Here is a 13338-nt window from a genome sequence, read left to right as displayed (position 1 = left end):
ACCTTTGCCATTGAGCATTGCCAGCCTTGGCCAACCTTGTTGTTGTTTGTTGTTGTTTAGTCATTTAGTTGTGTCCACCTCTTCGTGACCCCATGGACCAGAGCATGCCAGGCACTCCTGTCTTCCACTGCCTCCCACAGTTTGGTCAAACTCATGTTTGTAGCTTCGAGAACACTGTCCAACCATCTCATCCTCTGTCGTCCCCTTCTCCTTGTGCCCTCCATCTTTCCAAACATCAAGGTCTTTTCCAGGGAGTCTTTTCTCTTCTCATGAGGTGGCCAAAGTATTGGAGCCTCAGCTTCACGATCTGTCCTTCCAGTGAGCACTCAGGGCTGATTTCCTTAACAATAGATAGGTTTGATCTTCTGGCAGTCCATGGGACCCTCAAGAGTCTCCTCCATCACCATAAGTCAAAAGCATTAATTCTTCGGTGATCAGCCTTCTTTATGGTCCAGCTCTCATTTCCATACATCACTATGGGGAAAACCATAGCTTTAACTTCACGGACCTTTGTTGGCAAGGTGATGTCTCTGCTTTTTAGGATGCTGTCTAGGTTTGTTATTGCTTTTCTCCCAAGAAGCAGGCATCTTTTAATTTTGTGACTGCTGACACCATCTGCAGTGATCATGGAGCCCAAGAAAGTAAAATCTCTCACTGCCTCCATTTCTTCCCCTTGTGTTTGCCAGGAGGTGATGGGTCCAGGGCCATGATCTTAGTTTTTTGATGTTGAGATTCATATCATATTTTGCACTCTCCTCTTTCACCCTCATTAAAAGGTTCTTTAATTCCTCCTCACTTTCTGCCAGCAAGGTTGTGTCATCTGCATATCTGAGGTTGTTGATATTTCTTCCGGCCATCTTAATTCCGGCTTGGGATTCATCCAGCCCAGCCTTTTGCATGATGAATTTTGCATATAAGTGAAATAAGCAGGGAGATAATATATAGCCTTGTTATAGTCCTTTCCCAATTTTGAACCAATTAGTTGTTCCATATCCAGTTCTAAGTGTAGCTTCTTGTCCCACATAGAGATTTCTCAGGAGAGAGATGAGGTGATCAGGTACACCCATTTCTTTAAGAACTTGCCCTAGTTTGCTGTGGTCGTAACACCAATGAATACAGAATCAAACAAGCAAAGACCATGTTTCTTTGCATGCAGTTTTTAATTGTGTTCTATAGTGAGTACTGCATTGATCACCTTTTTCTGGGCCATGCTGTTCTGGACCCCCTCCATACAGACCTAAGTTGGAAATAGGTGAATAAATCATATTTCTAAAAGCCACAATGTACCTTCAGACTGAGGGTCAGATTTGGCAATATTTCAGTGATGGTGAAATCTTCTTATGGATGATGGAATAAAATCACTATTTTATTTTTTATAAAAAACCGCATAATGGAGAAAGTGTACATAAAACCTTGTGCATCACAAAAACAAGCACAAAATGTGCAGATCAGGAGAAAAGCACACTGAAAAGTTTCTTTCTTGGTAGGTATTGCAATTGCAGTCCAACCACAAGAGGTTGCATCAAACTGCATCACAGCAAAACTATTTCACTTCCTTTCCATTTAGGTGTTGTGAAGTTGAGATTACAGGAAATCTGCTAATTGTTATGGAAATAAAACATCAGGGCCTGGAGCACAGGACAGATTGTGAACATATTGAAAAGGTGGTTCTGCGGGTAAATCTTAGGAAGAGAAATAAATAGCTTAGGATGAGTTAAGAGAAAAGGGCCTGGAGGGTTCAGATGCTGAGTTACTGGAAAAACCTGTTTGCAGCTTTCCCCACCCAGATGAGCAAATGTATGTTTCAACATTTCTTTGATGTTGCACTGCAACACTATAAGTAAAGAGAACCTCCTTGTTCCATCCAAACTCGACTTCCTTCTGCCTTAGAGCGTCTTCCCTTGGGCAAAGATCTGAGAGACAACTCCAGCCATGAGGTTCCTCTACCTGAGCTTTGCTCTGGTCTTCATCCTCTTCCACGTTGTTGCAGGTAAGAGGACAGCTCAAGCTCGGGGGTGGGGATGGGGGAGTATCAGGTTCAAACTGCAGGTGTTTCTGCAAAGTGCTGGGTTTCCCCCTGCCAGAGACCCTGGAGATCTGCTGCCTCTCAGTGTAGAAAATTCTGAACTAGTGTGACTGCTTATAAGAGAGCATCCTATCCTGTGTGGCTGCCGAAATAGGGGTGGTAAAGAAGGAACGCATTTCATAATAAAACTGTTTTTGAATATACGGCTTTTGTGAAAGCAGCAACGTTACAGACTGAGGTACACTCCAGGTTCCTTCGTGGTCATTTATATTGTTCAGGCAGGTAGCAGTGTTGGTCTGACACAATTGAAATAGCACCTTAGGGACCATCTAAGTTTGTTCTGGGTATAAGCTTTCGTGTGCATGCACACTTCTTTAGATACAGATATATTGTTGTGAGTTTGGAGGGGTTAGTGTGCATGATGCCCAAGTCCCTTCTAAATCCTGGATTCAGCAAGGGTAAAAATATAATGGAGGATTTCATTGCTGAACTAGCCAGACAAGCTTCTTTGTGAGAGAATGACCACCATAGTTGCCACCTAAAGACCCAATGAGTATAACGAAAGAAGTGATGGTGTTCCCTGGGCAAATGGGTGGGCCTTTCTCCCTCCTCACCTGGCTAGTAGCGAGAAGGGCAGTAGCCAGCACAGTTGGATGTGCGCTGAAGAATATGCAGGCTGCAGGCAGAAGTCAGAGAGGGACAGCTGTCTGCCTTATCTCTGCCACCTGATTAACCCAGATCAACGCAGGGCATACATTGTAGCAGGACTGAATGTGTTCCCATCAGTAATACTACAGAGAAGATTCCAGAAAATATCCCTTTTGAGAGACTATGCCCCTGTAGACCAATCTAAAAGGTTACTGTCCACACACTTTCCCTTCACAGATACTTGTGTGTAGGTTAAGGTTACCAGATTTTTTTTCTTTTTTATAAAAATATATTTTTATTGAAAAATGTTAACAACACAAATTATCAATCAACATAACCAATTACATCCCCCCTTTTTATTCCCTCCCTCCCTCTCCCACCCCCCCAGAGACTTCCCTCAGTTCCCGTCTCTGATTTGTTTATACATATTTTTCTCTGCATATTGTAGAATTGTACATATCATTACCTTATCCATCATATGTTCTACTAATAAATTTGTGGATGTTTATTCAAAGCCTGCCAAGGAGTCCAAATCATTTTGTTGTCTTCTTAAGTAGTATGTAAAAAGTTCCCATTCTTCCTTAAAGTCACTGTTGTCCTTCTCACGTAGTTTATATGTAAACTTTGCCCATTCTGCATAGCTCATCAGTTTTTCTTGCCATTGTTCTTTCGTTGGGATTTCCTCATTCTTCCATCTTTGTGCTAACAAGACTCTTGCCGCTGTTGCAGCATACATAAATAAGTTCTTTGTTTTTCTTGGCTGATCTCGTCCTAAAATCCCTAACAAAATGCTTCTGGGTTGTTGTTTTTTACAAATATCATTTTAAACATCTTTTTCAACTCATTATATATCATCTCCCAGAATTTTTTAACTTCTCTACATTCCCACCACATATGGTACAAAGTACCTTCTTTTTCTTTACATAAGGTTACCCAATTTCTTTCAATGAATCCAGGGACACTTTTCAACTTCAATGGATTTTGTATGGGGACTGATGTGTAAATCCGGGGACTGTCCCCGGGAAACAGGGACGTCTGGTACCCTTAGTGTAGGTAAAACCTCTTTCAATTGTTTAGCAGAGTAATCTTCTCCCCAGAAGCTGTGGACAATAACAAAAAGTTGTTTGAAAGATGACTCACTAAACTCTGTGAAGTCTCGGTAAAGAGATTGTATTCCCAGACCGGGTACAAGCATTATGATAGCAAAGAATATTTTCCAATTGTTAAAAAAACCAGCAATTAACAGCACACTTTCAGACAAAGCCACTCTTATCTCCAGTACATTGTAAATTACAGGAACAGTCCGTCAGCAGCTTTTACAGGCAGCACTCTTTGGACAAACGTCTGCCGTCAGGCAACTGCAAAACCGAATCTGAGTGGTCTTCTTTTTATTGGCATGTCCAGCTGATTCTAATTAAGCTCAGAGTGCCACTCCCATATATAAAGGAAAGGTCTGGAACCTTCTGGAACCTTCTACTTGTTTCTGGCAGAATGATTCCCTAACAAGATGTATAGAATCAGTTTGGCATGCTGCCTTGCCGCCATGACTGAGGTGGTCCAGGGTCACATGACATGACTAAAGTGTGTGCTCATGGCCGCTGCCAAACTTTTTTGGGGGGCCCAGCCCCTTCCTTGAATAAACCCTGTGAGTTAGATCAGGCTGTGAGTGACAAGGCCACCCAGTGAGCTTTATGTCTGAGTGAGGATTTGAACCCTTGTCTCCCAGGCCCTAGTCTGACATGCTAACCACCAAATCAGGCTGGCTCTCATACTTGACAGTGCTATTCCAATGCTCAAAACAAAACGTTGTCAACCAATTAATGTTCTTTTTTGCACAAGAAGTCTTTTCAAGTAATGACAATTTACGTCCCTCTCTTTTGACAGGGCAACCTGCCAAAAGCTGCGAAGAACAGGGAGGATATTGCCAGGTGCCACTAACTCTGAAATGTCCCTATGGATATATTCCAGCCATGTGTGGCATTAATGGAAACTGCTGCAAGAGTAAGTGAAATCCAACGAGTTGATCATGCTAACAAGGGGGAATGTTTGTTCATTTTTAATCCTGCTTTTTCATTCTGATTTCCTGATCTACGCTCTAGATCTTCGTTGGAGGAAGCAGAAGCAAGGCTTTGCTTGTGCTAAAGGAAACAGTGATCAATCACTTTATAAATCAGAGTAGCTGATACTATTCTCAGGACATACTAACCCAATTCTTAGTAATACAAAGTATGATTCAGTTCTCAAGCTGCAGTTCTAGGTTCTGCATCTAGTGACCAAACTGAGCCTTCTGATGTGTATTTTTCTCCATGAGGCTTAGTTATATCAGAATTGAGTACACACTTCCAGAGTTAAAGCTAAATACATTAATTCTGGCAAATGACCCACCATAGTCACTAGAAGGCCATAAAAATTGGTGTCCTGGACTTTTTAAACTGGTCTACGCGAGCGGGTGGCACTGTGGTCTCAACCACAGAGCCTAGGGCTTGCCGATCGGAGGGTTGGCAGTTCGAATTCCTGTGACGGGGTGAGCTCCCGTTGCTCAGTCCCAGCTCCTGCCAACCTAGCAGTTCGAAGGCACTTCAAAGTGCAAGTAGATAAATAGGTATCACTCTGGTGGAAAGGTACACACACACACACACACACACACACACACACAATAAAACATTAAATATTATAAAAACTTCAGACAACTTGGGTGCTGGATAACTCCATACCCTCCAACATTTCTCCAATGAAAATAGGGACGTCCTAAGGAAAAGTGGGATATTCCAGGATCAAATCAAAAACTAGGACGGCTTCTTTAAATCAGGGATATCCTTGGAAAATAGGGACACTGGGGTAGGACTAGATGTTATTTCGAACCCTTCAAACTCTACAATTCTACACATCTCCTGAAGGTGAGGAACCTGACTTTAGGGCCATCAATGATAGATTTCATTGTTTCTTTGTTGCAGACAAACCACCGACAACACCCCAGTGCAATAGACTGGGAGGGTTCTGCCAAGTGGGACTCAATGAACCCTGTCCGTCTGGTAAAACTCTTCCGGCTAACTGTGGCATCAATGCAAAATGCTGTGCCCCCGAGTGACACCAGTGAGCAGCCCACATCCGTGTGTGTGAACGTCCAATGGTTACAACAATTCTTCTGGATCTTTGCTTGTGGAAGTGGGCCTGATCAGTTCATTTGTGAAAGCAGGCAATGAAATAAATATCAGTCTGCTCAGATGAATAAACACAAAATAATTTTGCAAAGTTGAAATTGAAAGTTTTTGTGTGTGTGTGATTTTTTTTAAAAAAAGTCTACTGCTAAATATGACCCACCTCCAGTGAAAGAACATCTTATCTGCTGAAAATCCCTCTTGACTGAAGTCCTCATCAAGTAGTTTCAGGAACAGATAATTGAAGCCAGTGCTTTTCATGCACACAGGTTATGGGAACATGGGTGGGACAGGCTGAACTCAACCCAGACTGAAAGCATGACTGAATTGAAGCTGATTTTTAAGGAGCCATTGCCTTGTGGGTGACCACAAATAATTGAGGGTGGCATTTAGTGATATTGAAGTTAATGGACATGGCTGCATTAGGTTTATTTCTTTCCATGGGTCTACTCTGAGTAGGACTCAGATTTTTTTTGAGGGTTGGGAATTTCTGTGAATGAGAGAAGGGACTCAGAGAGGTTCCAGGGAGTGGGGGTTGGGAGGAACCGAAGAACCAGGAAGGGCTATTGCTGCCTAGTGATCAAGATCCCAGGGTCAATCATCATCTGGATCCTTCATTCTTTTCAACTTTCTTTCACATTAATTCATAACTGTCAGGGACTGGGCAGAGGAGGAATGGTGGAGACGGCCTTCCCAGCTTGACCCTTCCAGGGAGGAGGAAGTGGAAGACAGTTTAGATTTACAACAGGGGCTTGAGGGAGGTCACAGCTCAGAGGCACATGGGGGGGTGAAATTGGGAAGTAATGGGAGATGAGGTGAGGAAGTACTAGGGGGGCAACAGCTGATGGACACAATGTCTTTAGAAAGCATTCCTGACCCCCTCTCTCCCAGAACCTGTTGAGCCTTGAAAGTCAGAGAGCAAAGAGCTCAAAGACAGAGGGTGCGTAGCAGCACCTGTAGAAGTGATGAATGAGGACGTGGGAGAGACGGGGGTAGAGGGTGGAGATTCACTCGGGACAACACCATTATCCAAGAGGCTGGGTTCTGTAGCCTCTCTCTGTAATGACTGAATTATAAAAGGATGGTAAGAAACATTTCCTTGTCTTTGTGTGTTCCTGGCAACCGGCTGGGAGTTGCTGGCAGCAGCCTGACAATAACAAGACAACGTATAATCACAGATGACAATCAAAATAAAATACAAGTAGAAAAATATATCTAGTGTGATGGCCTGGGATTCGGACTCGGATGCTGAACCTGAGGGATCCCAGCCTGCACAGGATTCCCCACCTCCAGAACCAGCTGAGCTGGGGCTGGGGCATGAGCTTGAAGGCCCTCACCTGTGCTGGATCCTCAGGTGCAAGCACCAGCTGAGTCTGCTCTGGCTCCTGAGGTGATGGAGAGCCCATTGCCTGCAGGTGCTCCAATCTCAGCCCCATCAGAAGAAGCTGAGGTTGCCTCTGGGCTCGGTAACCCTCCAACCTCTCCTGAGCTGCAGAGGCTCAGGGCAGAGAGGCGGAGGGAACTAAGTTCCTGCAGAAGGAGTGCTCGCCTCCAGGCCAGGAGAGGCGAGTCACCAGAGGATCGGGGCCGCCCTACGCCTCAGGGCAGATAAAAGCCGGCCAGCCTCAGTCCCAAGTTGCGGGAGCAACATTGTTGGTTCCTAGTTCCTCCCTGAATCCTGTCCTGCTTTCCTGCCTGAGCTCCTGACCAGCCCTGGCTCCCTGCTTGCAAGCCTGTTCCTGACTTCACCCAACTCCCTGCCCTGCACCCAGCTTCAGCTTCTACGGACTGCCTCCACAATGCACCTTTGACCACGACTGGACTTGGACCTCACCTCTCGGGTAACCCACAGGACCAGCACATCTAGAATTAAACAATAGGACCACATTTCCATATGAATTCCAAACACAAATAATAATAATAATAATAATAATAATAATAATAATAATAATATTGAAAGGTTCCAAGTAACAAAAATGGCTTTATACTCTCCTATGCCTTCTTACTTCAGTACCTTCTAAAAAGACTTTATTTCTTGGCAAAGACATTTCCATGTCTGCCCTCTCTTATTCTCACCATGTACGGCCCAGATTTTAGTTATTCATTCCCTCATGGTTGTTGTTCTCGTTTCTTCCCTGGATTTTGGAAGAGGATTCTGGCAGCAGTTAAGAGGTGTTGATGCTTCAATATGTTTCTGTACATGCTGGTAGCTGCCCAGAGTGGCTGTGGCAACCCAGTAAGGTGAGTGGTGTCCAAATAACGAAATTATTATCATTATTATTTTTATCATTATGATGTAACGGAACAATGGAGCAAAACAGGTTTGCCTGTGTCCCAACTTCACTGAAATTCCTGCTATTGTGCTCAGGATTCAAGAAAATGTGTAATGGGAAATCAAGTTGATGAAAGACGGAACTCTACAGCCCCATCTGGTGTCCCAGTGTTATATTGCATTTAAAACTAATGTAGCTGAGTCCAGAGGAAGATTTAGGGCAGTGTGACCGGTTCCCACACATAGGTCGCCAAGCCAAGGGGCATCTTCCCACCTCCTACCCAAAGCCTTTCAGGGGGTTGGAGTAGATGACTGACTCTACAATGCTATGATTCTAAGTGCTTGCTTTGGGTAAGCAGGGCACCAGGCATTGGGAAGGAGGCGTGAGGGCTCTGGCAGGGTCCTATGGCTCTCCCATCTCCTTCCTACATCTGGGACAGTGCTAACTAGGCTTTGGGAAGGAGGTGGAAGACTCTAGGAGAGGCTCAGTTTGTAAATGTGTGAATAAGTCATATTTCTAAAAGTCACAACAGTCTCCGCTGTGTCGTCTACACTGACAGGCAGCAGTTCTTCAGGGTTTCCAGCTGGGGAAATACCTGGGATTGAATCTGAGACCTTCTGCATTTGCAGCAGATGCTCCTCCACTGAGCTTGAACTGCTCTCTTACTTGCAACAACGGGGAAGAGGATGAAGACCAGAGCAAAGCTCAGGTAGAGGAATTTCAGGGCTGGAGTTTCCTCTGAGATCTCTGCCAAAGGGAAGGTGCTCTAAGGCAGAAGGAAGTGGAGTTTGGATGGAAAAAGGAGGTTCTCTTTACTTATAGTGTTGTTGTGCCAAAATAAATTGCCTATGCAATTTATTCCTCTTGGAGAGCTTCCTTAGTTTTATCTGAAGAACAAGCTTTCTCATGCTGTTTTCTTTCCATATCAATTAACAGATTTCGTGTCATCTCACAAAAGCTGCTGCCAAATTCACAGCACCTGGATAAAACGGAAGTGGAATTTTGGGTAAGAGCTTGACTGTAATGCAGTTTGATGCAACCTCTTTTGGTTGGACTGTTCAGTTCAACTGCAATTGCAAGGCCAGAACAAAGTTCAGGTAAGGGAACCTCATGCCTGAAGTTTTCTCCAAGATCTCTGCTAAAGAGAAAGCGCTCTAAGGCAGAAGTCTTCTTTGGATGAAACAATAAGGTTCTCTTTACTTACAGTGCTGCAGAGCCAAAGAGATGTTGAAACATACATTTGACATCCTATCAGAAGGTGGGATAACTTCTGTAATTCTGGGATGTCCAGGTCGAATCACAACTGCTGATAGATATGCAGTCTCCCTGTGACCCTCTGATCATTGTTGGACTACAATTCCCATCATACATGAATTGCATTTCCTACAATCCCTGATTTATTCTGTGTGGGTTGATCCTAAAAGAAGATGGTGATTAAATTAATAGCAGCATTGGGATGAGGTGAGCCCATTCATGGGAGCCACTGAAACTATCTCCCCATCACACACACACACACACACACACACACACACACACACAAACCCTTTCCTCAGTTCATTTCACCGCCCCCAAAATGGCTTCTTACCATAGTTTCTCCTTCCCACTACTAATTTCTTTCTCAATGACCTATGGGCACCCACAAAGCAGTGGCTCCTTAATAATCAGCTCTAGTTAGGTCATGGCTCCAGTCTGGGTTGAGTTCAGCCTATCCCTCCCGTGTTCACATAACCAACTTGGCAACGAAACCCAAGCTCTGCCTGGGTGCATGAAAAGCAATGGCTGCAGTTATCTGCTCCTGGGACTCGGGGATGAGGACTTCTGTCAAGAGGGATCTTGGGCAGATATGATGCGCTTCCACTGGAGTTGGGTTATATTAAGCCATAGATGCTTTTTTAAAATAAATAAATAAATACAATTTCTCAATTGCAGTTTAATATGCGTTTAATTAGATGATCATATGAACACACTGATCTTTATTTCATTGTTTGCTTCACAAATGGATTGATCAGAACCACTTCCACAAGCAAAGATCCAGAAGAATCAGCGTAGCAATCAGGCGTTCACACCTATGGATGTGGGCTGCTCACTGATGTCATTGAAGGGAACAGCATTGTGCATTGAAGCCACAGGAAGCTCGAAGAGTTAGGCCAGATGGGTAGCGTTTGGTGATTCCCTTCTGGCAGAACCCTCCATTTCCTCATATACTGATGATTATCCTGAATAAAAGAAAGAAGGAAATCTGTAATCGATCACACTTTCATGAGCTTGGAGTCAGATTGCTCACCTTCAGGAGATGAGGGAGGATCATAAAACTGTAGTGTTGGATGGATTCAAAGGAACATTTAAGGAATCTGTAGCAGAAAGGAAGAGGACATGCAGGCTCAGCCCCAGAAGAGCTCTCAGAGGAATTTGCAAGATCAATGCCGACATCCCCTGGCCCATCCTGGATGTCAGGATGGGCCACTGGCAGTCACTGATTCTGAGGACTCCACCACACAAAGACCCAGGGAGACCTGAGGATCCCCTTCTCCATTGCTGTAGGAGGTGATGGCAAAGGCTGGACCCTCAAAGTGACACAGCATCTTGCAGGAAAGGTGGTGCTAACTATTATTTTATCTTTTATTCTGATATTTATATTACACCTTCTCCTGGACAGAAAGATGGTCACTGATTTAGATGGACAGGCAAGGAGAGGAAAGTTCTGATTTGACTGAAGTTCTGGTCAACATCATTTTTTGATAGAATGGTCACTTTTAGAGGGACCTTATTTATTTATCTTCTGTATTTTTATCTTTCCCCCCAAAAATATAGCATTTCACTGGGACTTACAGATAGCATTTTTTAAAAGAAGGGAAAACAGCCCCTGATCCTAGACTTATAATCAAAAAAGGCAAGAAACAAAAATCTCTTTTCAATTTTTCTCCTTCTACTTCTGTGCTTTTATCTTCTGTGTTTAACTTTTGAACTGCCCTGGGATATTTTGATGAGTGGTATATAAGTCAAATAAATAATATAATTAAAATAGTTTTATATGAATAGTTTTATATGAAGTGATTAGAGATATTTGTGACCCAGTCTCCTTTGGGAAGAAGAGCAGGATAAAGTTCAGTGAATGTACAGCTGGATGGAGTGCCAAAAGTGACCTGGAGATCAACTGGTCAGAGAGATGGCCACTGATTTAGATGGACAGGCATGGAGAGGAAAGTTCTGGTCAACATCATGTAATGGTCACGTTTAGAGGGGCCTTATTTATTTATCTGCTGTATATTTATCTCTTTTTCCAAACATAAAAGAAAAAAACAAAGTAACAGTTCACTGGGACTTACAGATTGCAGTTGCTTTTCAAATATTTTTCCAAAATTTCTAAAAGGCAGCATTAAAAGGTAAAGGTAATTTAAGTCCAGAAGTTAAGTCCAGTCGCGAAGAAATCTGAGGGTGCAGGGCTCATCTTGCTTTACTGGCCGAGGGAACCAACGTTTGTCCGTAGGCAGTTTTTCCGGGTCATGTGGCCAGCATGAGTGAGCTGCTTCTGGCGAAACGAGAGCAGCGCACGGAAACACCATTTACCTTCCTGCCGGAGTGGTACCTATTTATCTACTTGCACTCTGGTGTGCTTTTGAAATGCTAGGTTGGCAAGAGCTGGGACCGAGCAACGGAAGCTCACCCCATCGCAGGGATTCGAACCTTCGACCTTCCGATCTGCAAGCCCTAGGCTCAGTGGTTTAGACCAGTGTTCCCCAACCTTGGGCCTCCAGCTGTTTTTGGACTACAACTCCCATCATCCCTCGCTAGCAAGACCAGTGGTCAAGGATGATGGGAATTGTAGTCCAAAAACAGCTGGAGGCCCAAGGTTGGGGAACACTGGTTTAGACCACAGCGCCACCTGCATCCCTAAAAGGCAGCATTAGCTACCAATTTTGTTGGTATTCTGTATTTTGTAGTTAGAGCTGCCAGTTTTTATTGCCCATGGGAAGTGCAGCCTGCACAGTTTGCATCCATATGAACACCTGTGGTATCAAAATTCCCTGTGGACAGATGAAAACCTTGAGGCTCTAATGCTTAAAAGAAGATGCAGAACCTAGAAGTGCTGCATCAGAACTGAATCCAACTTTGTTCTTCTAAATATAGAGTTAATATGCCCTGAGAGTATTATCAGCTATTTGGATTCATAAGCTGATCGGTGACAATTTCCATTAGCACAAGCAAAGCCCTGCTTCTGCTTCCTGTAGATGTAGAGTGTAGATCAGGAAATCAGGATTAAAAATTCACACGTGAGTGTAACCACAAACTCATGGATATCTCTTATTCTTACAGCAGCATGCATCACTGTTACAGACCAGTGGAATCTCTCCTAAGGTACAATTTGTAGTTTGGGGGGGTCTGACAAAATCCTGCCAATAGTTGACAGAAAGAGGTCAACATCATCAATTTTACATAGAATGGTTGAGTTTGGAGGGACTTTACTTACTTACTTACTTACTTACTTACTTACTTACATACTTATTTGTTTGCTTGCTGCATTTTTATCTCCTTGGCAAAAACAAAACAAAAACAAATTTTCTGAGGCTTAAAATTCACCCGCCTTGACTTCCGGTTGGTCGCCTGGTTATGGCAGTCAGGAGCTCTTTTGGCTGAAAGAGCCCCTGCGCTTTGAAGTTGGGGAGACTGCGAGAACGTCACGGTTCCCCGGAAAAAAACCTTAGATCAGACGTTCTGAGGACCTGGTGTTCCGGCGTGTGCCTTTCAGCAACTCCCCTGCTCCCCGGTAAGCTCGTAAGAGCCCCGAGAGTGAGCGGGGTTGGAGGCGCGGCACAGCGGAAACGACTGCTTCCTTCAAAGCAGCGAAACTCCAAGACTGGCAACCGTAAGCGGCCAATTCCTTCATAAAAAAGAATTAAAGAGTTTGGAAATGTAAGTACTTTCAAAATAAAATTGGAAAAGATCGGGAAGAAAAGGGAGACTTAAAAACGGAAGTCGGTCCCCTTTGTTGAACAAGGTGAAAATAGGTGTGCAAAGACCGAAACCTTTAAGGAACAGAAAAGTTTTTAAATTCTGCAAGCAATTCTGCTCCCCCTCCTTGGTAGAAAAGGGGGTATTTGTTTATTTGTTATCACTTTGGGAAGCTAGGAAATACGATCAGGACCTCCCCATTTGGCAGCGGACCACCAGGGAGGGAAGACTAGTCTCCTCTGGGACGTCACAATGGAAGAGGAATCATTCAATCTCTGTTTCC

The 13338-nt window shown here is 43.9% G+C and overlaps 1 protein-coding gene across 1 annotated transcript; it reads left to right on the top strand.

Moving 5' to 3' along the window:
- Positions 1-1831: 1831 nt before the first annotated feature.
- LOC308474666 (uncharacterized protein) lies at positions 1832-5939 on the top strand. Its single transcript, XM_081001248.1, has 3 exons — positions 1832-1990; positions 4559-4675; positions 5629-5939. The coding sequence occupies exons 1-3, from the start codon at positions 1933-1935 to the stop codon at positions 5760-5762; spliced, it is 309 nt and encodes a 102-aa protein (XP_080857374.1). The 5' UTR covers positions 1832-1932; the 3' UTR covers positions 5763-5939.
- Positions 5940-13338: the final 7399 nt, after the last annotated feature.

This window comes from Podarcis pityusensis (assembly GCF_964106645.2).
Source record: "Podarcis pityusensis genome assembly, chromosome: 3".
Classification (NCBI taxonomy): Eukaryota; Metazoa; Chordata; class Lepidosauria; order Squamata; family Lacertidae; genus Podarcis; species Podarcis pityusensis.
Note: the sequence above shows the minus strand (reverse complement) of the source record. Positions and strands in the feature narration are given on the sequence as shown.

Coding starts and splice junctions, on each gene's coding strand:
- LOC308474666 (XM_081001248.1), top strand. CDS start 1,933: ATGAGGTTCCTCTACCTGAGCTTTGCTCTGGTCTTCATCCTCTTCCAC. Junction 1,991..4,558: donor CCTCTTCCACGTTGTTGCAG/GTAAGAGGACAG, acceptor CTCTTTTGACAG/GGCAACCTGCCAAAAGCTGC. Junction 4,676..5,628: donor TAATGGAAACTGCTGCAAGA/GTAAGTGAAATC, acceptor TCTTTGTTGCAG/ACAAACCACCGACAACACCC.